Raw genomic sequence first — 26,123 nt, 5'->3', positions numbered from 1 at the left:
TAACGCTGTCGCGTTAAAATAAAGGCTAGTATGCTTCGCATCCTGGGCTTAACCTTAGCTAAGCCACAGCCATTTTTTAACCTCCATGTCGAGCGCGCTGCATCAACCGTCTCTCTCGTGAATTTCTTTATACGCACAGTGCGCCCTCCTCGCGCATGCGCAGTGCCGAACGGCGCCGCAATCGTAAAGGCGCGTTGTCCGACGTTATCGGCGCGCGGGCGAGCGTCGTAGCCCGTTGGCCTGGTTGGCCGCGTCTGGTTACGTTGGGGGCTCCAGTGCGTCGAACCATGGGTCGAACTATAGGCGCTATTATTCTCGCCAGCGTGACGTAACGTGTGCGCGCGTTCACGCTACGTCAGACAATATTTAGGCTTTAAATGCAGCAGCGGACGCACACGGTGGCGTCTGCGGAGACTGCGACGTCACACCTCTGGAATGCGCCGCAGTCGGCGAGGGCGACGCATGCGCAGTATGGCAGGCGCACACGCATGCAAAGGTCGGCTCCAACCAGCGTAGTGTAGCTTTACGCTACAAAATTGTTTGTGGGGCTGCGGATCCGAACCAACGACTTGTGAGACCACCACGCTAACCGATTCAGCCACTGGCGATTCATCATACGCGCCCTTTAAAGCAAAGTTTTATATGCATGAAGAAGCGAACGCAGCGCAAGGCGCGAGCCAATCAAAGGCGTCCCCTCCCTCCGGAGAAGGGAAAGGGTGATTGCGTGTTCGCTCGCCTCGCGCCCGCCATTTCCCGACAGTTCAGGCCCCGCAGTCAGGTGGGAAGGCTGCGTTTGGCTCGTTTTGCCGCAGAGCAGGCTGCGTTCAAGGAATGGCAGTGGGAGCGGGCCGCGCGTCGTGCGTTCGGCCGAAGAACAGGTGGGGTTGCATGAACGCCTCGAGCTCGCTCGAGAAAGGGCTCGTCGTTGGCGTGCCGGCTACACTCAGCATTAACAACGCACACCCTAACATTAGAGTGCGGATTCAGTGGATTCCGAGTCACACAGGGATCAGAGGTAACAAAGTAGCACATGTCACATCCAGCGCAAACCTCCCGGGCCCTCTTTTGTGGTGACCGGAGCCGCTAAGTCTGAATGAGCAACACGCCTTCGCGCGAGCGTGAAGGCGCGAAAAACTTGATGAAGTAGCCACAAGCAGACACATACATGAATCGAAGAGAGGCGATACTACGGAGGCGTGCGCAGACGCACTGTCTCTCGTCCCCACACTTGCAGCACTACATACAAGGTTTGCCTAGTAAACCTGCTTGCATAGCATGTGGCGGCTTCCCGGATAATGCCCACATTCTGTAGGATTATCCGGGGAGCAATCCCGCTATTCAGGCTAGCCTTGCCAAATTCTCACCCACCCGTAGACCTGCGACACTTGAGGAGTGGCTGGCGGACTCCGACTACGTACAAGCCATGTTCGAATTCATCACGACGCTCGGCTTGGGAGACAACTAGAACGAAGCAGGCGAACCCGGTCCGGGACTCTTGAATAAAGTTTATTCTCTCTTTCTCTCGCCGTGACGGAGAGCGAAGCCGACGCGTTACGACAACGAAGAGCCGCGGATCCCGAGCTTCGATTGCAACCCTATTCACAGTAGCGGAAGGGCCGTCAATTTTTTTTTTTTTCTCAGACACCTGGCGGTTAGCCATGCCACGTGCGTATTCCACTGAGAGAAGTAGATTCAAAATGCCATCTTTCGGAAAACTTCGAGCAATATTAACAGTACAGCGGTAAGTGCAAAATTTTTTTTTTCGAACACCTTAAGCGAAATATGCGCGTCCGTGTATACAGACACCAAGAAAACAAACGAAGGAACAGCCGTAGCTTAATATACGCGCATAACTTCCTCCGCCTTCGTGTGGCTGCTCTACGCTTGCGCAGACGAAACGCACACGCAGGAGGCGTCTCTCTCTTTACTGCGGCTGGTAGTAGTAAGCGGGGCAGCTGTAGGGCGGCGGGGCCACCAGCGAAGGCTGATGCTGGCTGGCCTGTGCGTACGACGACGACGACGCCTCCGTGGGGTCCACGTAACTGGAGACCTTGCGGGGCTCGTCCGAGGGCGGTGGTTGCGAGGTGGCCCGTATCCCTTTCATGAAGTCTCGCGTCGTGGCCACCACAAGCAGCAGGCCGATGGAGGCGAGCAGTGCCACACCGCCGATGACCACCACATTGCGGCGCACCGAGCTCAGCACGCTGTCCAGACAGCTGTCGCCGTAGATCTGCTTTTTCGCCTCGTCCCAGCTCTTTGATAGCACGTTCCTACCGCAGCCTGGGTTGTAAATGTGATATACAGTGAAAGCTCGTTAATTCGAACTTCAATAATTCGAACTTATGGATAATTCGAACTGTACGATTTGGTCCGGCCAAGCTCCACAGAAGTCTATGCATAAAAAAGTCCGTTAATTCGAACGCGAGAAGGTTCCCTCACGGATAATTCGAACTACGCTCGCCTGGCACACGGCCAGAGAAACGCGCCTACTGCCTACACACAAGGCTGTATTGCCTCCGAAACGGAGAGAACGGCGAGAGAAGGCAAAATCGGAAAAAAATCTAAGCGACGATGGTTCAGCCAGAAGGCATCTCTGTTCTACGTAACCTCCGAGACTTCTTGCCCGTTGCAAATCTCGGAGGCTTTGCAAATATTGTACAGTTGCAATGTTGTGCGGAGATGGCACGGCAAGCGCCAAAACACAGCGAATCAAGTACGTCGCAGCTGCGCTTGCAATCAAGAACCAACGAATCAGGACCTTCGCCACCTTCAAATGTTCAGCGTCTTTGTCTCGGCAGTCTTCATCGGTTGTGCACTTCTGTTTTCAGCTTAGGAGGTATCGGCCGTCGCGATTCATTGTGATGGTGTTAAGCCTCGGCTAACGTTCGTTTCGATGGACATCGGTGGTGTGGCACAGTCGGACCCAGAGCTTCGACTTGAAGATGGCGTGTGCCCGCGGCAAACGCCATCGCTTTCTGACACGCCAAATTTCTGACATGCCCTACTGCTTCCAAATCGCAGTGTACTGTTGCTCTCCTTCACTTTCGTTAGTTCGAACTTTCGTTAATTGGAACTGAAGCGGCTTCCCCTTGCGGTTCGAATTAACGAGCTTTTACTACTCGCGAATTGGGTTTGTCACAAAAATGGAACGGAAAATACTGCATAACTTAGCTAAGACCTTTATATGTGTTTTTTGCACACGTACTACAAAGTGCTGCCCAAACACATAGAACGTTTAAGTTTTCAAGACACCGATATGGCGCGGCCTCCGATAGCTGCCTCATAAACGGTTGCGTTCATTAGGCCTTTACGTCAGCGGCCTTTTACGTTTTTCTTGCGTGCTGCTAGCGCTGGGTCTTTGTATATGCACGAAAGTACGTAGACTCTGAGTACCCTGCGCAACACAATGCAAAGAAACAGTCTGTACGCAAAGTACAACGTGCCAGATTTTAATGCCCTAATAACAAGCATTTCTCCGCATAGAAAAACATCCTTAAGAGGAAGCGAAGCCTGCTCGTTCCAAGCTTGTTGCTTCGAAGGCGACCGTGGGAACGGCACAAAAAAAAAATAAGCAAAGCAACTTAAAATGGCCTCTCTTTTTCACTAGAGGTCGGCACTTTTTTTCTGCGAATATTGCCAGATATGTGGGTCCTTCATTTATAGTCGAACAACACATCTGCCCCTCAAGCAGGTGAGGCTGTCGCCATCTACATTCATTGTGTGTGTGCAAATGAAGCCAAAAGACGGGGAGCGCAGGCGCCGTGCACATATGAGCCTGACATTCGCCACTCAAGTAGCAGTGGGCGTCACCATATAAATTCGTTCCCTATGTCAAAATGAAAGCAAGGAACGGAGAGCGCAGCCGCCGTGCACATATGAGCCTGACAAACAGGTGCCACTCAAGTAGCAGTGGGCGTCACCATATACATTCGTTGCCTATGTCAAAATGAAAGCAAGGAACGGAGAGCGCAGCCGCCGTGCACATATGAGCCTGACAAACAGGTGCCACTCAAGTAGCAGTGGGCGTCACCATATACATTCGTTGCCTATGTCAAAATGAAAGCAAGGAACGGAGAGCGCAGCCGCCGTGCACATATGAGCCTGACAAACAGGTGCCACTCAAGTAGCAGTGGGCGTCACCATATACATTCGTTGCCTATGTCAAAATGAAAGCAAGGAACGGAGAGCGCAGCCGCCGTGCACATGTGAGCCTGACAAACAGCTGCCCCTCAAGTAGCAGTGGGCGTCACCATATACATTCGTTGCCTATGTCAAAATGAAAGCAAGGAACGGAGAGCGCAGCCGCCGTGCACATGTGAGGCTGACAGATTTGATTGACCGCCACCAGTAGGGCCGCTGTCTGTGAGCCCATTTCCCACAGTAGTGAGAAACTTTCGGAAAGCGTACCGGCGCTCCTGACCCGGCAGCAGGACTCGGGGACGGAACATCGCTCGTGGCTGGGGTTGCCGGGTGCACATCGGTAGCGGCCGTTTCGGTCCCAGTCCTGGTAGGCGAGGGGTCCGATGCCGCAGCACTGGAAGCTGTGCTGCATGTGGTCCACCAGGTCGTCCCAGTCGGCGCTGTGCCTGTAGTACCTCACCAGGTCCGGCTGCATGTACCTGCGCGCGCACACTGCACACTTCGCCGAGAGTGGACGTGCCTCCGTGCGCTTCGGTGTCTGTCACTGCGTCGCGTAGCCACGTGCGCTACTTTTGGCCTATGCCTTACTTCGGTGGCTGAGGCCGAAGTGCGTGTCACCCCTATGCTGGCGGCAGACGCTAAGCGGTCGCGTCATTCAGTGGGGAACGTGTAAATTGACTGCTGAGCAACGCGTCTTGACTCAGCCTTCGCGTGATTTCATCACCACCGAATAGTTCGATTCTTTGGTCACCTTTATTTATACACATTAAACCTACCTTTCTTTACGGAGCTTTCTTTGTAAGTATTTCGTAAATATATCTTTCGCCTACATCTCGCCTCCGTTACAATATGTAGTGAAATATTTATAAAGTTCTTATCGCAGGAATGCGCTTTCGTCCACTAATATCTATTTTGGGGTAGCCATGCACTAAGGCCTAATCTTGATGCGTGTCAAATATGGCTTCATTCGGCAAAGTAGCTGAGGTTTGAAATAGACTTTTCTAACTAAACTCTCCTTTAAATGAGCATTACGTACGCACGTATCTGTTATTTATTTATTTATTAATTTATTTATTTTATTATATTTTATTTGGTTAACAATAAATGATTGTCACGATGGTTGGGAAAGAAGGTGACATATAGTCATCTGACTAGGCCTGTGCACAAGCATCAGTCTCCTGAGAACACACGGAAAACGAAGAATTGTCACATAAGTTAGCCTTAAGTGGCAAAGAGCAAGCAGCTCTTCGTGGTACACGGCTTTTTTAAAAGCGGGATTCGTTGTCTATGCACATGCTGCGATATTAAAAGGACAATAAAGGCACGTCTAAGACAATAAATACTAAGTCAACGTTGACTGATTGAATACCATTCCAGAAACCTCGCAATGCTTGTTTCGTGCGAGGAAAATACTCAGTTTACGAGGAAATTGCATCTGAAGTGTCCGAGCACCTTTTTCTGAATTCAAATATCTCGCCACCGAACCGGGGAAGTTCCGCCCTTTGCTGCAGCCGGTGAGCAAGACGGCGGTACCGAGCGAAGACAGAGCCGTGGATTCGCCGCTGCAGCTGCTTCTTGGTCAAGTGGCGTAGACCGTTCGGGCATCGCCTGACATCACGTGGAAGTTTAATTCTCTGCTTCTTCCAATTGAGTTGGTGCGTGTCTCACGGGCCGGCAAAACCAGCGCAGCACTACGCCATACCGAAACTACTGAAATGCGAAAGTGTGGGCGGTGCGGAGCCGAGCGAAAAGAAAACTTTTCGACCGCCCGCGTCGTTGTTAAGGGTAATTTCAAATGGTTCTTTTTTTTTCTTCTAAAAATGAAATAAACTGGACAAGTAGCATTTTATATTGTCTGATATTACAATACAATCGTGTTTATTGCAACGAGTGATTGAATACTGGTGACAGAATTTAACCGTGGAGTGCTTTCGTCATCGGTCAAGTACTTGAATGTCCCGGGGGAGTCTCTAGTCATATCCTGTATTTACCTCAATTTCTCGATTATTAAAGCTCTGTTCGTGATAATAATTACATCTTAGAGATTCTCGAGCACTAATCTATCACTGTAGCTTCACTTAATATTTGACTTTAGTGTCCCTTTAAACGTGTATAAGCCAGTTTCGAAAGGCCGAAGCAACCATGGCCTCAAAGTCACCGAATATGCATACACTGGATGATTTTTTTCTTGTAAAAAAAAGTAACGTCATAGCCTCCGTAGCAGAGTCTTAACGCAGGAAAAGACGTTTATCGATTGTGACATGAAGAATTCAAAAGTTAGAGTGAACAGGATCATATGCCGGGTCACTGGAAATTAGTAAGGCTTAAGCACAAAATAAAAAAGAAGACGAAGCTGAATGCCCTTTTTCTCTGTAAAATGTTAAAGCAAATGTGATCCATTGTAGAGTATCCCTTCCTGAAACCTGCCTGTTCCCTTGGTTGACTAAAGTACAGTGTTGGCCTTATTCTATTGGAGACTATTTTGGTAAATATTATATATAATACTGGGAGTAAGCTAATGGACCTATAATTCTTCAGTTCTTTAACGTCTCCCTTTTTGTGGATTAGTATAACGTTTGCATTCTTCCAGTTTTCTGGGATCCTTGCATTCGATAGACACTTCGTATACAGAGCGGCCAGTTTTCTTAGCGTTATGTCTCCTCCACCTTTAATTAAATCTACTGTTATTCCATCTTCTCCTGCCGCTTTCCCCTGTTCCATGCCTTGCAAAGCCCTTCTGACCTCATCTGTAGTTATAGGAGGAATTTCTGTATACTGTTCATTATTGTTTCGAACAGAGTACACCTGAGTCCTCTGGGTACAGGTCAGTATAGAATTCTTCCACTGCTTTTATTATACCTTCGAGAATGCTGATGATATTACCCTGCTTACCGTTCAGTGCATACATCTTGGTTTGTCCCATGCCAAGTTTTCTTCTCACTTATTTCAGGCTGCGTCCATTTTTTACTCCTTATTTAGTCTTTCTCACGTTATAATTTCGAATATCATTTATTATCGCCTTGTTAATCTGTTTTGACAGCTCCGCGAATTCTGTCTATCTCTTGAGTTGGACACTTCTATTCTTTGTCGTTTCTTTATTCGATCCTTTGTTACTTGGGATAGCTTGCCTACTGGTTTTCTTGGTGTCTTGCATCCCACTTCTATTGCTGCCTCTGAAGCCAGCCTAGTTACGGTTTCATTCATTACGTCTATGGCATCTTCATCTCTGTTCTAATGCGGCATATTTGTTTGCAAGCACCAGCCAGAATTTACCTTCTTTTACCCTTACTCCCTCTAGGTTTACCTGTTTCTTCTTGGCCAATATTACTCTTTCCTTCTTCAAGTTGTGGTGAAACCTAGCTCTCACTAACCTATGATCCCTGCACATTACCCAACGTATCACTTCTACATTCTGCACTATGCTAGGATCAGCAGAAAGTATGAAATCAATTTTATTTCTTGTTTCACTATTAGGGCTTTTCCAGGTACACTTTCTGTTGGTACGCTTCTTGAAAAAAAGTGTTCATTATTCGAAGCTTATTCCTTTCTGTGAATTCTACCAGCATCTCCCCTCTGGCGTTCCTGGAATCGCCGGTGTAGTTCCCAATTGCTTGTTCACCAGTCTGCTTTTTCGCCACTTTTGCATTGAAGTCGCCCATTTCTACAGTATACTGATGTTGCACTTTCCTCATCGCTAATTCAACATCTTCATAACACTGATCTACTTCCTCGTCATGGTCGCTGGATGTTGAAGCGTAGCCTTGTAATAATTTTAATCTATACCTGTTATTAACTTTGATTACAACTACAGCTACCCTCTCATTAATACTGTAGAATTCGTCAATGTTGCCCGCTATGTCTTTATGGATTAGGAATCCTACCTTGTATTGCTTCTTATTAGGGAGACCTCTATAGCAGAGGACATGGCCGTTATTTAGCAATGTGTAAGCTTAACCAAGGCTTAGTGAGGTTAGAAGGACAAAAGAAGCATAAACAGTGCTAAAAAGTGGGCACGTCCTGTGCTATCGGGGCTTAACGGGGAGACGAGAACTAGGAGTCGGATTTCTGATTAATAAGGATATAGCTGGTAACATAGAGGGATTCTATAGCATTAACGAGAGTGGGGCAGGTCTTGTTGTGAAACCTAATAAGAGGCACAAATTGAAGGTCGTACAGGTCTACCCCCCTACATCCGGTCATGATGACCAGGAAGTCGAAAGCTTCTATGAAGACGTGCAATCGGCGATGGGTAAAGTCAAAACAAAATGCACTATACTGATGGGCAACTTCAATGCTAGGGTAGGCAAGAAGCAGGCTGGAGATCAGTCAGTGGGGGAATATGGCATAAGTTCTAGGAATAGCAGCGGAGAGTTAGTACAGTTTGAAGAACGGAATAATATGCGGATAATGAATACCTTCTTCCGCAAGCGGGATAACCGAAAGTGGACGTGAAGGAGCCCGAATGACGTGACTACAAATGAAATAGACTTCATACTCTGCGGGAACCCTGGCATCATACAAGATGTGGACGTGCTTGGCAAGGTGCGCTGCAGTGACCATAGGAAGTTAAGAACTCGAATTAGCCTAGACTTGAGCAGGGAACGGAAGAAACTGGTACTAAGAAGCCGATCAATGAGTTAGCGGTAAGAGGGAAAATAGAGGAATTGCGGATCAAGCTACAGAACAGGTATTCGGCTTTAACTCAGGAAGAGGACCTTAGTGTTGAAGCAATTAAAGACAATATTATGGGCGTCATTAAGGAGTGTGCAATAGAAGTCAGTGGTAACTTCGTTAGACAGGATACCGACAAGCTATCGCAGGAGACGGAAGATCTGATTAAGAAACGCCAATGTATGAAAGCCTCTAACCCTACAGCTAGAACAGAACTGCACAACGTTCCAAGTTAATCAACAAGCGGAAGATAGCTGACATAAGAAAGTATAATATAGATAGAATTGAGCATGCTTGCAGGAACGGAGAAAGCCCCAAAACAGTGAAAAAACTAGGAATAGGCAAGAATCAGATGTATGCGTTAAGAGATAAAGCCGGCAACATCATTACCAATATGGATGAGATAGTTCAAGTGGCTGACGAGTACTATAGCGCTTTATACAGTACCAGTGGCACCCACGAAGATAATGGAGTATATAATGGGCTAGAGGAATTTGAAATCCCACAAGTAACGCCGGAAGAAGTGAAGAAAGCCTTGGGAGCTATGCAAAGGGGGAAGGCAGCTGGGGCTGATCAGATAACAGCAGATTTGTTGAAGAATGGTGGGCAGATTGTTCTAGAGGAACTGGCCACCCTGTATACGCAATGCCTCATGACCTCGAACGTACCGGATTCTTAGAAGAACCCCGACATTATATTAATCCATAAGAAAGAGCACGCCAAAGACGAAAAATTATAGACCTATCAGTTTAGTGTCCGTTGTCTACAAAGTATTTACTAAGGTAATCGCAAATTGAATCAGGAACACCTTAGACTTCTGTCAACCAAAGCACCAGGCAGGATTTCGTAAAGGCTGCTCAACAATAGACCATATTCACACTATCAATCAGGGGATAGAGAAATGTGCGGAATATAACCAACTCTTATACATAGCTTTCATTGATTACAAGAAAGCGTTTGATTCAGTCGAAACCTCAGCATGCATGCAGGCATTACGGAATCAGGATGTAGATGAGCCGTATGTAAAAATACTGAAATACATATATAGCGGCTCCACAGCCACACTAGTCCTCCATAAAGAAAGAAAACAATATCCCAATAAAGAAGGGCGTCAGGCAGCGAGATATCATCTCTCCAATGCTATTCACAGCGTGTTTACATGAGGTATTCACAGACCTGGATTGGGAAGAATTGGGGTTATTACGATTCGCTGATGATATTGCCTTGCTTAGTAACTTAGGGGACCAATTGCAATGTATGCTCACTGACCTGGAGAGGCAAAGCAGAAGGGTGGGTCTAAAAATTAATCTGCAGAAATCTAATGTTTAACTTTTGGAAGAGAACAGCAGTTTACGATAGGTAGTGAGGCACTAGAAGTGGTGAGGGAATACATCTACTTAGGGCAGGTAGTGACCGTGGATCCGGTTCATGAGACTGAAATAATCAGAAGAAAAAAAATGGATTGGGGTGCGTTTGGCAGGCAATCTCAGATCATGAACAGCAGGTTGTCATTATCCCTCAAGAGAAAAGTGTATAACAGCTGTGTCTTACCAGTACTCACGTAGGCAGAAACCTAGATGCTTACGAAAAGGGTTCTACTTAAATTAAGGAAGACGCAACGAGATATGGAAAGAAGAATGATGGATGTAACGTTAGGGAAGGGGGGGGGGAGAGAAGAGGGCAGATTGGGTGAGGGAACAAACGCGAGGTAATGACACCTTTGTTGAAATCAAGAAATGGGCGTGGGCAGGGCATGTAATGAGGAGGGAAGATAACGGGTGTTCATGAAAGGTTACGGACTGGATTCCAAGAGAAAGGAAGCGTTGCAGGGGGCGGCAGAAAGTTAGGTGGACGGATGAGATTAAGAAGTTTGCAGGGACAACATGGCCACAATTAGCACATGACTGGGGTAGTTGGAGAAGTACGGGAGAGGCATTTGCCCTGCAGCGGTCGTAGCCAAGCTGATGATGGTGATGATGAAGCCTCACCAGTTCTAATCTCACTGAGGCCGATAATATTTCAAACATTGTCTGATAGTTCCTCAAAGAGTCTTGCTAAGCTAGCCTCACTCGAGAGGGTTCAGGTCTTAAACGTTGCAAGGGTCAGTTTCCATTGGCGGCCTGTCCGGACCCAGAGATTCTTAGCACACTCTGCTGCGTTACAGGTCTGACCGCTGCCTTGGTCAGTTTCTCCCCAGCTGCTGGGGACTGAGGGCCATTGGTTAATTGTAGATATCATCAGGGAGGTTGTGGCCGAATACTGCACCAGGGAGGGCAATTCCTGTTTTGATGAGGGAGTGTCTGTTCAGGCTTAGTGGGCCTTCCTAATTTGGTTGTACCTGGATTAGTATAGCCCCACTCGCTCTAGGCATTATTAGCCGGTGTCAGGCGTCACTCCAAGCCTGCAGATGTAGTGCACTAGAGGAGGTTTCAGGCACACCACCGCTAGACTTTAAAAAAATCACAGAGGGCTTCGAACTTCTGACTACCGCAACCGAGCATTCGACATAGCTCAGTCAGATAATCCCGCAGGCGGCGAGGCTACCTTATCGCCGAAAAGTACAGCCAAGAGCGCCCTACATGCCTAAGAGATCCGTTGATTCAACGTTGGTACAATCAAAAATACGCTAGAAGGAATAACTGCAAATGTGGACGAAAAGAATGGACGCAAGTACGATCGTTCTGACGTGATGAAGATCTGTATGTTTACGTTAATAGTGGTGGCGTCGCTAGTTGCTTTTTCTTTATTCTTTGCGTGAATACTGTAAAACCTTCTCGTCACTTTTCTGTGTTCCTTTTGTGCGGAAATTTAGCATCATCAAAGAAAGCCCGTTATGGCAGCGCGCCTCGTAAGTTCCTGCGGATAAATTCTTGAACATTGTAGTGGTATGGAGTGTGCAGTGCTAACATCTATTCACGCATTAGTTTCCCCGAAAACGTTTACAAGATCTGTATGAGCTGGCTTCTATGTATGTAGGCTCACAAAGAGAGAATCGCGGCATGTGCAGATGTTAGGAATTTGTCAACCTTATATTTTCTTGTGTTGCCACTACAAAGTATCTGCATCAGCAACCGAAAACGACACGGGGCACCGGCCGTCTCCACGCTTCGATCCCGATCAGGTTCGGAGGAGTTCATCGAACTGCCAGCTTCCCAGAAGTGTTGCCAGAGATGTCGCTGGTTTTCAGCACTCAACCTTGACATTTCTGCACTGTCAACTGGACCTTGACCTTGAGAGGGAAAAAGGTACCCTCTCAGTTCAAGTGCGTGTTCGTGACTTACAATGACCCTACCAAGGTTCCCGGATGGATGCGATCCTGACCACCACTGGCAGCCTTCAGAATTCCACAGAACTGCTGGCCCTTGCCGTGGAGACTGGTTTTACGCAGCTTGGACTGCTTCGACGAAAGAGGAAAGCGTCGCGGTTGTCGTCAGCACCGGTCTTTCCTGGTTCCTGCCGACGATGCCCAAAGGGATTTAAGGCAGAGCCGGCTCATTGTTAGGGAGAGAGAGACGCCACCAGCCGCCTCGCCGGTCTGGTGCGCTCATCGGCGCCGCTACTTGTACGCTAGAGTCTGTTCACTGATTTCCTCAAAACATCTAAATACGTGTATAAAGTTTTCTTCGTCCCTGAACTTGTCCTGATGACTACCGCGGCACGACACCTCGACAACACATCGGCCACGAAACCCCAGTCGCAACAGGGGCCCCAATACTATTCTAAAGCTCTCTGATATTACTCTCCAACCTGGTGTCATCCTTAATTCGTTCCAAGTGAATCCGCCGTGCGAACTCTTCGGCTAGAATTTGTAATCTACCCGCCGCGTCAGTGGCTATGGTGTTAGGCTGCTGAGCACGAGGTCGCGGGATCGAATCCCGGCCACGGCGGCCTCATTTCGATGGGGGCGAAATGCGAAAACACCCGTGTACTTAGATTTAGGTGCACGTTAAAGAACCCCAGGTGGTCGAAATTTCCGGAGTCCTCCACTACGGCGTGCCTCATAATCAGAAAGTGGTTTTGGCACGTAAAACCCCATAATCTAATTTGTAATCTTGAAGGGCTTGCGCAAAACGTCTAACACAAAAAGCAGGAAAGACTCAGGACAGCGCTGTCCTGTGTTTTTCCTGCTTTTGTATTATGGATTCTGTTACACATTCTATTATGAATTCAAACCAACTAGCCTGTGAACGTGTTTAAATAAATTAACCAGCACGGTGTCACGCGCGCACAGGTAAACATGAACACACATCGCTCAATGACAGCGGAAACTGTCTGTGAAAATGCTAGGAATCGCGGCAGCGGCCGCGAGCCAATTGACCTCCGTGCATCCGTCGCTTCAACGCGTACGAAACGTTGAAAGCAAGCGCATACGAAGACCGGCACTACGCGCACTCCGCAAACATTGCAGATTGCTTTGAGGCCCGCGCGTTCACGCACTTTAGCCACGCCGCAGGTCGCTTTCCGGACACACGAGCGCCGGCGACGCGTCCGTATACGGCGTCCGCCGAGGGCGTCTACTTCGGCGTCCGCGTGGCCAGCGCCGTAGCAGACGCCGCGGTTGACGTGTTGTCAACGTCGTGGGCAAAGACAGGTTCCCTGGCATTGTATATGAGATACCGTGTGTGGACTGCAATTATGTCTGCATTGGTGAAAGTGGAAATTTCGAGCGGCGCCTAAAGGAGAACAGGAACGATGTGAGAAAAAACTGGCTGTGGCTTAGCTAAGGTTAAGCCCAGGATGCGAAGCATACTAGCCTTTATTTTAACGCGACAGCGTTAAGAAGCTCGTGTCGCAGAAAAGCCGGTGTCGTCGGCGTCGGCTCAGGCGTGCGGCGCTTGCTCAGGCGCACATTTCGTTGTCGCGCCGAACGCTGCGTTGCTCGCGCTCACCGCGTCCGATGCGGGGCGCGTAGTCGCTGCGCCGTAGCAAAGCCACCTAGAAACAGTCTCTGTAGCACGCCGCAACCTTCGCTTCTCATTCCAACGAGCAGCTCTGTCTCCAGGAGGCATCTCACCTCGTGAGTGTCTAGCAGAGGCAAGCGCAGCTGCTTATATACCGCCGCGACGCCGCGAGCGACGGCGCGAGTTGGAGCCCCGTTTCTCCTCTGTCGTGACGTCACGGTGTCACGTGGTATTGAAGGCGACACCGCCGCGCCTGAGGAGCTGGGTTGAGCTTTAGTAATATGCTTCGCATAAAAAAAGAAAGTCACTTCCAGTGCACTCGCTGAACACGCAGGATCCAAGCAGCAGAATTTCAACTGGAGTCAGTCATCGCCCAAGAACTGGCCGAAGCTACAGCGTCTGGAATCCCTCAGTATCCAAACAACCGCACTCATGCTTAATCGAAACGATGGCAATCTGCCGCCAACATGCGCAAGATGCCTGAAGCGATTTTTGACGCGGATTTAAGCTGAAGGTTTTATGCCTCTCAGCTCATTGAACGAGGCTTCCGTGTGAAAGCCGAAACGTTTAATAGATGTCCCATCTTGGTCGGCGCTCCTACTATGCCATTACTTCCCGACCAGACGAGCTTTCGTCAAACTCGTGACCACCGCTTCGAGTAGAAACGCACCGCAAGTTCCGCGGCGGCGGCCAACACGCAAAGGAGACCGACCTGTGGAAGACGTTGTTCGCGAGGAAGGGCGTGAGCGTGACGGCGGCCGTGCCGACGAACGCGACGAATGCGACGCCGGTCATGGCGAGCGCGTACAGCCGCAGCGCGGCCAGGTTCTCGCGCAGGGCGCCCAGGAAGCCCAGCACGGCGGCCGAGAAGACCGCGCCGCCGCCCACCACCGCCGCCAGCTCCAGGTTCACGCTGAGGCGCATCACCAGCGTGCTGAAGTACGTGGCCTGCGCGGGGACGGGCAGTGCATTGCAAGCTTTATTAGGAGCCCCAAAACAGGCACTCTTCTTATATCAGGCACCATGGTTGAGACAAGCGGCGACTTGTTTTCTTTATTGAGGGTTCACTGCCAATTTTCATAGTGTAAGAAACCTCAAGTAGCGTTCAGTTGGGATGTTTATGGCGCAAGCCACCGAGGACAATTTCGGCGCGGCCGCCTTTTTGTCGACCCGCATACTGGAACCAACACGTGTCATACATGTGTTCCCACCCAATGTGCAGGAATTGTATTAGCCAAAACATCTGCTGACAACGCGTAACGTGGAGCAAGCACGAGAAACTCAAAATACGCCAGGAAAGCCACTAAACAGTTAATGATACCAGGTAAAATTTGTGCCTAATGAATTGAAGTCAAGCAATGTTCCAGTAAGAAAAAAAGCGTTTAATAATGTACGTTTATGGCGTTTTTCACTGGTCGATCTGGAGCGGCCGCCGAAATCCTCGAGCGAGCGCTCGGGTTTCACAAATCCGAATCGGCCAGCGGAGTGCAAGAACGCTCCGTGGGGGATCACACAGGAATTCTGCGTACCCGTCGCACAAACCGGTTTCGGAAACCATGCGCGACTTCCGCTCTGTGCGTTTCCACGGCAACCAAACTCGCCGTATCCCGTGCGTAATTTGACCACGGCAGGCGCAGAGTCCGTCATTTTCGTGTCGCGCCCGCAAGGATTGTGCATGGATAACGTGCATAGAAGGCTTCGTACAGCATCTGCGTCACCTCGTAATCGCTGCCTACCGAGCTATCATAGCTGAACGCGAGCTCAGCAGCAGCACCACCGAATGCAGCCATTTTGCGAAGCAACACAATGTTGTGCGTACCGACCGATTTCGCTTGCAGACGGACGTGCCGCGAGCTATTTCCGCCCGAATCCGCGCCTCGGTGGCGGAGCAAGTGAGAGCGATCCGGCGCGTAGCGAGTTGATCCGAAACGACCAGTGGAACGCGCGAACCCGCGCCAGATCGACCAGTGAAAAACGCCATTAGAAACTTGCACAAAATTTGCAGGACGCTTAAGCTTTAGCTCGGGCCCAACTCCAACGCGGCCTATTCAAACATATCAACACATAATCATCATCACCATCATCATCATTCAAACACATGTAAAACGCAAAAAAAAAATGCTTTTCTGAGATAACCCCTGGACCGATATTAATGAAATCTGTTGCATTTGAGAGAGAAAGTTAAATTCTAGTGACTGTTAGAAGCGAAATTTCGATTTAGGGCCGGAATTCCGTAAAAAGAATATTCGAAAGTTGAAAAAAGATGGACGCACGAAGTTTATAAATTAATAGCTCTGCATCAAGAACGGCATCCATTATATCATTGAAAGCGCACAAATTCAATATGTCAATGTATATCTTACGAGAATTTGTTGCCTTGTGTGCAAGAATACTGCAAAAGCTGCATTTACACATTACTAAATTTTTTTAGAATCATGTGCAACATATCAATTTTGTCCGCTTTAGATGTAATATGACATGCAATTCACAAAATTGTAATATCATTTTTTCTTGCTCAGTTTGAGAGTTGTAAACTTGATAGTTTCGTTTTCTGAAAATTTTTGCCAATTCTTATTAAAAATTGACGTCATAAATCAAAAATTCGAAACCAACCGTCACTACATTTTAAGTTTTTCTTTTAAATGTACAAAAGCTAGTTGGTGCAGTGGTTGCCGAGCCTGTGAGGTATGTGTATAAACAAATAAATAAATAAATAAAACAAATTCTCCTTTTATATGTATTTAAATAGGAGCACCCGAGCTAACGCTTCGTGCGAGTGGAACGCAATAACATTCACATATCCCTGACTGCTTCTCACGCTTCCCGGCAACTGGAGCGCATGTAAGCGTACTGTTCGCTTGGAAACGCTTGCCGCGAACGCTATGCGAGCTTTGTGGTAGAACCACGCCCTCTTGCGTGGGCCACGATGCGGTGGAGGCGGTCGCGCCGCTCCGTGGCCCCCAAGACACTCATCTCTGCAGCCATGGCTCCGGCGCGCGAAAAATGGCGGACGCCGCGCCGGATTGTATGTGTGTGAAGGAGTTCCTTTTGGGTTTTCACGTAACAGAATTGTTTTCTCGTATAGTCAAATTACAACCCGAGAACTATTATGCCTGTAGGTTTTGTGCAAGTCGTAGTTTGCAATTTTTCTACGTATTTTAGCTTGAGAAATACAATTAGTTCAGGCAATTCCTTGCATCATATGGAAGGCCTGGGTATACCTGGTTCGAGAATCTAGATACGGCGCGGGGCCTTGAGGACTCCAACCTGCTGTCCGCACGTTTGGTGAGGTGCCCTTGTGGTTTTTTTTCTTTTCCTGTGTTAAGCTGAGGTTTCCAGTATGCATTCTTGGTTGATTCTTTCTGCTCATAGCGACCACAGCTTCCTAATTTTGCGGTTGGCCGATTCTAGCATAGTCTCGCAAAGGAAGAGACCGTGGCACCTCAATCCACGTCTCCTAAAAGACAGGCAGGCAACCGCAGATGTATCATCCATTCTGTTTCGATCGCTGCGCAGCAAAGAGAATCTAGGTGGCACAGAATGGGATGACGTGAAGGTCAGAGTGCGTGAGTGCTTCAGGTCTTGGGGCGAGCGTCGAGTGCGCGAGGAGCGTGAGGAGATTAAAATCGTCTCCGACGCGATCCTCCTGCTCTCGAGGCCGCTGTCCGACGGGCCTGGTGCTGCTCCGGCGCTGGCCTCACTCCGAAAGAAACTTCGGATTCTCCTGCAGTGACGCTGGGATGGCTGGGGGGCCACAACCCGAGCAGAGCTGTGGGAAATGGGAGTGTAGTGCAGCAGGAACGTCCAACGTAGGCATTTTTCAAGGAGAAGCACAACTCTCTTTTCCCTAGTAGATGCAAGTGATGGTAGCATAGTCGATTCACCAGATGGGGTTCTTGCACTGGTGAGGCAGTTTTACATGACCTTGTATGCCGAACCAGTTACCTCTCCAGCTGTCTTTCCTTTTGCTTCACCACTGCAGCTGAGCCGCCGCAAGTATGTGACTCAGCCATAAATGAGGACGAGCTATTTTCAGCTTTGAAGTCTATGAAGCATAATCGCAGTCCAGGATCCGATGGTCTGACAGTGGAATTTTATTTTAGGACACTGTAGGGAAGCCTTTAACATCACTGGTGAACTGGTTATTCAGTGAAGGGACTTTGTCAGCGTCTGAACGAGAGGGGCTAATCACTCTCCTTTGTAAGGACGAGTCGAGGAGCACCGATCTGAGAGCATGGTCTCCAATCACGCTTCTGAACTGCGATTAAAAGCTCATAGCAGAGTGCCTGTGTACGCTACTCACTCCAGCGCTCAGCACTGTTTTGGGTCCATACCAGGCATGTAGTGTCCAGGGGCGCTCTACTCAGCTTTACGGTTTAGCAGTGAGGGACCTTGTCCTGTGGGCAAACACCATGAAACTTCCAGGTATTCTTTGCTCCTTCGTTCAGGAAAAGGCTTTCAGCCACAGGTACCTTTTCCCTGTTCTGGAAGAGTCCGGCTTTAGTGCGGGTTTTCGGCAGATGGTCCAAGCTTTGTATTCTCGACCGACTTCTGCTGTTCTCAAACGGGAGCGCGTCTCGGAGCCGTTCATTATGGGACATGGTGTACGGCAGGGGGACTCTCTATCACCTGCCTTCTACGTACTCGCTTTTGAACCGCTTCTGCAGAGGTTGTCCTGTGACAGCAGAATTGGCAGGTTCCTCCTCCCACCAGGTTCCCATCCGGTTGCACTCTTTGCCTGTGCGAATGACTTGTCCGTTGTCGTTCCGGATGAGGCATCAGCTTGCAGCGTCTTGGAGGTCAGTGACAGTTACTGCGAGGCGAGCGATGCAAGGTTGAATAGGTGGAAAATTCCAGCCATGTATTTGAACTCCTTCCAGTCCGCAGCCCGTTCATGGTCTCCCCGTGAAAACGCGGCTGCGCATTCTACGTTTCCTATTCGAACCACACGGTGTCTCTCCTGTAAACTGGCAACAGGCTAAGGAGAAGTTTGAAACCAGAATTCAGGAATTCAGCGCGTTGTCATGCCCACTAACTGCTCGAGCGACAATTCTTCGCTCACTTCTGTTTTCCTTCCTGACGTATGTGGCGTGTGTGTCTCCTGTTCCAAGCCGAACCAAGCTTATCTTGGAGAGGGTCCTCTTTCGCTTCCTCTGGAAGGGGACAACTGTTTGTGTAGCTAGGCGGGTGCTCAAGTTGCCCAGGGATAAGGGAGGACTCGGAATTCCCGACTTGGGCATCGTGGCTACTGCACTACACGTCAGGTGGACCCAGGTCGCTCTTAACTCGGACATGCTCCTAACTCGAAGCTTAACTTCCTTTTTGTCAGCACCCGACTCCGCTTGTTTTCACAGAGCACATTTTCCCACTGTGTGCCTCGCTCAGGTTCCCCGTCCTCCATTTATGCGGCGACTGCCAATTCTCTGGTAAGCCTCCGCAAGGTTCACCCCGGCATCGACGTAGTTTCAACTCCACTCCCAGAATTAGTCGATATCCTCACCCCAGGTCTCCCCCTGCATTGCCAAAGGTACGATCTGTCCATTCACAGGCCAAACTGGAAACTGATCACGGCCAGTTTCCTCGACGCTAGGCGAGCTACGTTCATGTACCGCCTGGCGCGAGGGTGCCTGCCGTTGAGCCACAGTCCCTTCACAGCCGTCCCGACTCGTGGAGTGTGCCCCTTCTGTGGCGCTCGTGAGGACTCGGTTCATATCTTTACGCAGTGTTTGCTTCCTGCAGCTCTTCTCCAAGCTACTCTCTTTAAGCTCTCAGGCGTTCCTTGACAGAGAGTTGGATTTTCTTTACCCTTTGCCCAATCAGGCGATCAACCAGTTCGTGATTCTTCTAGCCGAGTGCTCATATCAAGTTTGATTGGCACGCTGTGATGCAGTTTTCGGGGATTTGGCGCCGGGCCTTCACGAAGTGCTCGCGAAAGCATGGAAGAAGGTCTGGTTCAATCTCACCCTGGAGCGGCACCACTTGGACGAGAAGTTTCTCGAAGTGTGGGCTCGCTCTGCCCTGATTTTTGATGAGTCTGGTGGAAAGCTATCCATTAAGTTAGGATGCATGCTCCTAAGTTCGCTCGACTCGTCCGCGTATGCCAGTCGATCTATGGGGGGGGGGGGGGGGGGTTGTTTGGCTCAGTGGAACCCAGAGCCGGAACCGGTGGTGGCGCACCCTCGTGTGGTCGCGCTGCCCCGCGGATGGCTTTGGGGCTCTCCGTGGTTATGTGCCTTGGCCTCTTTTACGTCAAGGCAGTCCGAGGGTCAGTCAGGCTTGTGTCCTGTAAGACTGACATGGCTGTTTGTGTGTTGAGTGCAGTAATGGTACGTCCACACTAGCGACAAAAACGCGCGCGACACAACGCGCGCGGCGAGCGGTGCTGTCGCGCGCGGCAAGATTCACGAAAAGCGGCAGCAACGCGCGGCAAACGCGCGAATGGGTGCGAGACCCATTTTTCGCGGCAGACGCGAAACGTCCACCAATCAGAAGCGAGCCGCTTTACGAGCCGCGCTGTTGTGGCGCCACCTGTCGCATAAGCAAAGAATCATAATATATGGGCTCTGAGACTGAACAGTGACACGCGCGCCGTAAAATCTCAGAGGCCATTTCCAGTCAAGGGGGCTGTTTTTGTTAAGCCTTACCACACCGCCACTGAGGCGTCGTCGAAGAATTCGCCTCGCAATGGAGGCGTTTTGTGAAACCGTTCGCGGATATGCGTACCTCTATGATAAATCGAGCGTCGGACAAGGAGCTGCGCGCCAACCGCTGGCACATTATGGACAGCAGTTTGGCATGACAGGTAAGTAATTGGTGAAGGTGGGGAAGCAGAGTGCGCGCCTGGCCCTCAGTGTCCCTGTACCGCACTCAAAACTTTCTCGTCCGCTGTCTGGCACGTCGGCGTCGCACAAGTAAAGAACAAACAAGTATTATAGTGTTCACAGTCACCAGTAGCTCCTCGTCCGTATCCGACATGCCTGAGCGTGGCCGGCAGTGGCGCAAAAAAACACAGACACTTCCGATGGAAGACGAAATGGGCAGAACGGAGAGCGCGTTGTCGCGAGAAGTATCGAATGGAACGAGACAACGCGGGACTCCACGGGCCGCTGCCGCGTGCCGCAAAACGCGACTGTGGACTTGCCCGCACGCGTCTGCCGCGCGGTCGCTTGCCGCGTGCGGCGTGTCGCGCGCGTTTTTGTCGCTAGTGTGGGCGTACCATAACTCAGTGGCGCTGCACCACAACAGCCCCTTGTCCGGCAAGGACCGTTGGCCCGAACCAAAGCCCCCCGCCCAGTCAGCCCGGGTAGAGGGGGAGAGCCGGAGTCAATGTATGGGATGATGTTGGGTTGACGAGTGCATGTAAGCTCATGGACGCGGCACTTTCGGGTGCCAAGTCCCCTTGCCACCTGACAACGGCCCGACGCGGCCAATGCAGATACATGTAAAACGCGAACACGCTTTTCTGAGATAACCCCTGGACAGATTTTAATGAAATTTGTAGCATTTGAGAGAGAAAGTTAAATTCCAGTGACCGCTGAAGCGGAATTGCTATTGAGGGCCGGAATTCAGTGAAAAGAATTTTTGAAAGCTGGAAAAAAAAAGGCGCACGAAGTTTATAAATTATTAAAGCAATCAAGGCCCAAAGCTGGGCTAGTTGGTGGGACATCATTAATCAAAAGACTAGCGCAAATAACAGGGACACGGACGGAGGAAGCGACAGGACGAGCGTTAATTAATAGTTCTGCAGCAATATCTGATATCGCGGTTCAGTAAATGGGATCCATTAGATTATTCAAAGCGGACAAAGTCAGTATGTCAATTTATATCTTACGAGAATTTGTTGCGTTGTGTACAAGGCTTCTGCAAAAGCAGTATTTACACATTTTTTTAGATTCATGTGTAACATATCAATTTTGTCCGCTTTAGATGTACTGTGACATGCCACATAATTGTGATATCATTTTTTCTTGCACAGTTAGAAAGTTGTAAACTGGATAGTTTCGTTTTCTGAAAATTTCAATTTTCGCCAGTTTTTATAAGAGATTGACCGCATAAATCGTAAATTTGAAACCAAGTGTCACTAGATTTTAAGTTCTTCTTTTAAATGCAAAGAACCTCGTCAAATTAGGTGCAGTGGTTGCCGAGAAAAAGAATTCTCCTTTTACATGTATTTAGATAGGAGCACCCGAGCTAGAGCTTGCTCTTAAAGCTCTCGCGTTAAAATTAAATTGATTGCGTCGCCTGCAATTCTCTTTAGCACATGGCCAACTTTATCCGATTCCGACATGTCTTTGTTTGCTTTTTTGCGAATAGCCAGCACGTCCTGTATGAAGGAAATAAATGACTCTGTTGTCGACTGAGCCCGTGTCTCAGGCTCTTGTCTGGCTGATAGCTGACGTCCGGCAGGTTTTCCAAATACGTCACGCACCTTTTGTTTGCAGACAGCTAGTCAGGTCGCGTGTGTCGTTCCACACGCGAGCCGTGCCTTGGAAGTACAAGATTGCGCCGGCAAGCACCAGTGTCGCGTCTCGTCTGTTATGGTCGCTGACGCGTTCATACTAGGCGAGCCAGCCTTCCACGTCCGTGCCATTTGTGCCGGTAAAAACCACGTAGTCACGAGGGTGCGTTATCGCTGGATGTGATGAAGCCTGGGTGGATGGGGCATCGTCGTTTGAAGACATCATGACGGAACCGATGTAGCGTCCTCTACCGAGATCCAGCCAAGCGTCGTAGCGAGCGTACCCCGATCCCTCCACCAAATGTGATGGTGTAGCATACCGACACCGGTGTTTAATTAAACGCAATACCGTATGTTCCGAACCACAGTATCGGAAAACAGTCGACCTCATCTTCCGTTCTCGCGCTGCCGGCACATACCATGCTGTAACAATACCATCAGCATTTTAGAACATAGAGTAAAAGCAGCAGCTATAGATCAGCATAGAGTTCTATGCTGACCTATAGGGTACCCAGAGCAGCCACGCTACCTTCATTCAAAGTAGTAGTGCACAGGGGACAGAGGCTCATTCTATAACCAACGATAAAGTTAGAAGGGCCTTACAAGACATGACCAGTATAAAAGTGGCAGGAGAAGATGGAATAACAGTCGTATTAATCAAAGATGGAGGAGACATGCTTAAAAAACTTGCGGCCCTTTACACGCAATGTCTCGTGGCGTACCAGAGAACTGGAAGAATGCAAACATTATAATAATCTACAGAAAGGTAGTCGCTAGAGAATTGAACAATTCTATGCCCATTAGCTTACTCCCGGTATTATATAAAATATTCGCCAAGATAATCTCCAGTAGAATAATGGCAACACTGGACTTTAGTCAACCAAGGGAACAGGCAGGTTTCAGGAAGGGATACTTTACATTTGATCACATCCATGTCATCAATGAGGTGATCGAGAAATCCGCGGATTACTATGAGCCTCTCTATATGGCTTTCATGGATTAGGAAAAGGCATTTGATTCGGAAGAGATACCAGCAGTCATAGAGGCATTACGTAATCAAGGAGTACAGACCGCTTAGGTAAATATCTTGGAAAATACCTACAAAGTTTCCACAGCCACCTTAATTCTACACAAGAAAAGTAGGAAGATACCTATAAAGAAAGGGGTCAAACAAGGAGACACAATCTCTCCAATGCTATTCACTGCGTGCTTGGAAGAAGTATTCAAGCTATTAAACTGGGAAGGCTTAGGAGTAAGGATCGACGGCGAAAACTCGGCAGCCTACGGTTTGCCGATGACATTGTTCTATTCAGCAACGCTGCAGACGAACTGCAGCAAATGATTGAGGACTTTAACAGAAAGAGTGTAAGAGTGGGGTTGAAGATTAATATGCAGAAGATAAAGATAATGATGAATAGCCGGCAAGGGAACATGAGTTCCGGATCGCCAGTCAGCCTCTAGAGTGTGTAAAGGAGCACCTTTACTTAGGTTAATTACTCACAGGAGACCCTCATCATGAGAAGGAAATTCATAGAAGAATAAATATGGGTTGGATCGTATAAGGCACACATTGTCAGCTCTTGACTGGAAGCTTACCATTATCATTGAAAAGGAAGGTGTACAATCAGTGCATTTTACCACTGCTGACATATGGGGCAGAGACTTGGAGACTGACAAAGAAGCTTGACAACAAGTTAAGGACCGCGCAAAGAGCGACGTAACGAAGATTGCTACGCATAACGTTAAGAGACAGAAAGAGTGGTCTGGATCAGAGAGCAAACGGGTATAGCAATATTCTAACTGACATTAAGAAAAAAAAATGGAGCTGGGCAGGTCATGTAATGCGCCGGTTAGATATATGTTGGACCATTAGGGTTACGGAATGGGTACCAAGAAAAGGGAAGCGCAGTCGGGGATGACAGAAGACAAGGTGGAGCGATGAAATGAGGAAATTTGCGAGCGCTAGTTGGAATCGGTTGGTGCCGGACAGGGGTAATTACTTCACCACAACTAACTCGTTTATTAGACGGTTCGTATACAGTCACCTCCCGTCTTCAACTTTTTCCATGCTTGCACTCATTTTGGCGCGAACGGGTCCTTACGAAGCTGACAAGTTTCTCATGTAAACCACTTGAAAACATCTCAAATAATTTATTTTAGTATTTTAGAAGCCGCTCGTTACTTTTTACAGCAAAACACGACGACGCTCTCAAGGTCTTCTCGGAATGGAGACAAGAAGAATGGCACAATCTGCGATGCGTCTCCCATTTCCGGCACCGCTGCTGTGGCATTTTGTGACGCACGTCGGTCTGCAGCAGCATTTATACATAAACCTTACTACACGGTAGAGTCATCTGATTTTGCCTGCGTGTGCTTTATGCTTTATTTCGTATTTTCCTGAGGCAAAGCTTTGTTGCCTGTTCTCCTTTCTAGATCCGTCTGCGGTGTGACGAGATGTTTAACAGCAAGGGGTGAATCGATATTTATGTTTACAGCGCTCTCAACAAAATACGGCTTTTTCGAGTACACATTTAGCGTTAAATCCGCGCGGTCTTAGGACGGGAACGGCCATAATGATATTTCGCGCCCCTACATACAACGTGCGGAGTTGAAGAGCCAGACGCATTTGTGAGAGGTTCCAAAGGACGCAATCTGTCATTGCACGAGTGGTGCTCACCCCTGGGCGCCTGCGTTCTGAGAAGGCGAAGAGGCCCACCGAGGCGACCGAGCCCGCGATGACCATGAGCAGCACGTTGAAGGCGAGCAGGAAGGCGCGGTACAGCCTGTGCGGCTGCCCCCGCAGGGCCATGGTTGTTCTCAGCGTAGATGTGGAGCCCCAGCTGCCAGGAGACCTCGTCGTCGTCGTCTGCTCCCCGATTTCCATCGAGTCACCTTGATGGCTCGCTCCGTCTTCGCTTGATAGCAAATCTGGAAATTTGTCGTGTTACGTCGATTCCTATACGATGTTTAGTTGCATTCGCTGTGGCGTCAAAGCACATCGTTCGAAGATCGACCACAGTGCTAGCCATCCTAACACTGTTTAGAATGTACGGACGAATGAAACTTTATTTTGCTATGTACGACGTGTTCTCGCTTGTTGGCTTCAGTACTGTGCAACCAAAGGTGTTTCTCTTATAATGGGTTAGCTAGCAGACGCCCATTGCTGCCGGACAGGTAATGGCCGCTATGCCCAAGGCTTTGCGCCACTTATTCCGTCTGGCTCTGATGAACGGGTGTCGGAGCGTCTAGTGAGCAGTTTATTCTATCTTTTCTTGGAGGTCGATAAGTGTACGTTGGGATCGCCTTATAAAATCGACAGAACCCATCTCAAGGTAACCGTCGAATATAGCGACACAACGTATTACCACCGTCAAAACGAGCTATGCATGAAGTGTGTACTGCAGCGGGACTCTTCTTTCGCGCTTTCCTAAGAACACTCGGCGCCATCTGGCGGAGCCGCCGCGATACCTGCGCCTGGCCTGCGAAATGCGTGGCGCGCCAGTGCGTGCGAACGCATGCAAACGCGTAAAGGCTGCTTCACATGCCTCGACTGGAGCGGAAGAAATCGGTGCAGTCGCAGTGCGATTTTGGAGGGTTTATTCCACACGACGGCGACTTCAACAATGCGGCTGGTGCGACAGGCAGGCCTACTTGCTGCCAGATTTTGTGGTATATACGCCGCGTAATTCTTGAAATGTAATCAAAGAACCTGTGCATTGCGATATTATTGCGATAGCAGTTACATAGACACTCCAGGCGCATTTCGGCCGTCGCCGTGAGGTTCAGTATGAGTGAAAGCGTGTGAGGGTGAGCTCGCGAACGCGGTTCAATCTCGCGTGCGAGAGAGGAACGCGGCCCGGATGGGTGCCTTCTCCCGTGGCGCGCGAGACATGGGGGGAGGGGGGGAGGTGAGGGAGGAGGGGCGTTCTTCTCCAGTGGCTGCTACGGTGCTT

At 49.2% G+C, this 26,123-nt stretch overlaps 2 protein-coding genes and 1 long non-coding RNA gene across 5 annotated transcripts in view; 2 read left to right on the top strand and 1 right to left on the bottom strand.

The window, feature by feature from the left end:
• The window catches only part of LOC135909198 (ovochymase-2-like), a 337,884-nt gene that overhangs the window by 134,599 nt on the left and 177,162 nt on the right, over window positions 1–26,123 (top strand). The gene's annotated exons all lie outside the window — the stretch shown is intronic.
• LOC135909220 (uncharacterized) overlaps window positions 1–26,123 on the top strand; it is a 40,768-nt gene that overhangs the window by 1,781 nt on the left and 12,864 nt on the right. The gene's annotated exons all lie outside the window — the stretch shown is intronic.
• Window positions 1,742–25,069, bottom strand: LOC135909219 (tetraspanin-33-like). The gene is made up of 4 exons (XM_065441089.2): window positions 24,848–25,069; window positions 14,425–14,660; window positions 4,408–4,619; window positions 1,742–2,280 (listed from the first exon to the last, which is right to left on the bottom strand). Exons 1-4 carry the CDS (start codon window positions 25,052–25,054, stop codon window positions 1,925–1,927), a joined length of 1,011 nt encoding a protein of 336 aa, XP_065297161.1. The 5' UTR covers window positions 25,055–25,069; the 3' UTR covers window positions 1,742–1,924.

Source organism: Dermacentor albipictus, chromosome 9, assembly GCF_038994185.2.
Source record: "Dermacentor albipictus isolate Rhodes 1998 colony chromosome 9, USDA_Dalb.pri_finalv2, whole genome shotgun sequence".
NCBI classification, from domain to species: domain Eukaryota; kingdom Metazoa; phylum Arthropoda; class Arachnida; order Ixodida; family Ixodidae; genus Dermacentor; species Dermacentor albipictus.
The sequence above is the reverse complement of the archived record's forward strand: the minus strand, read 5'-3'. Positions and strand labels throughout refer to the sequence as shown.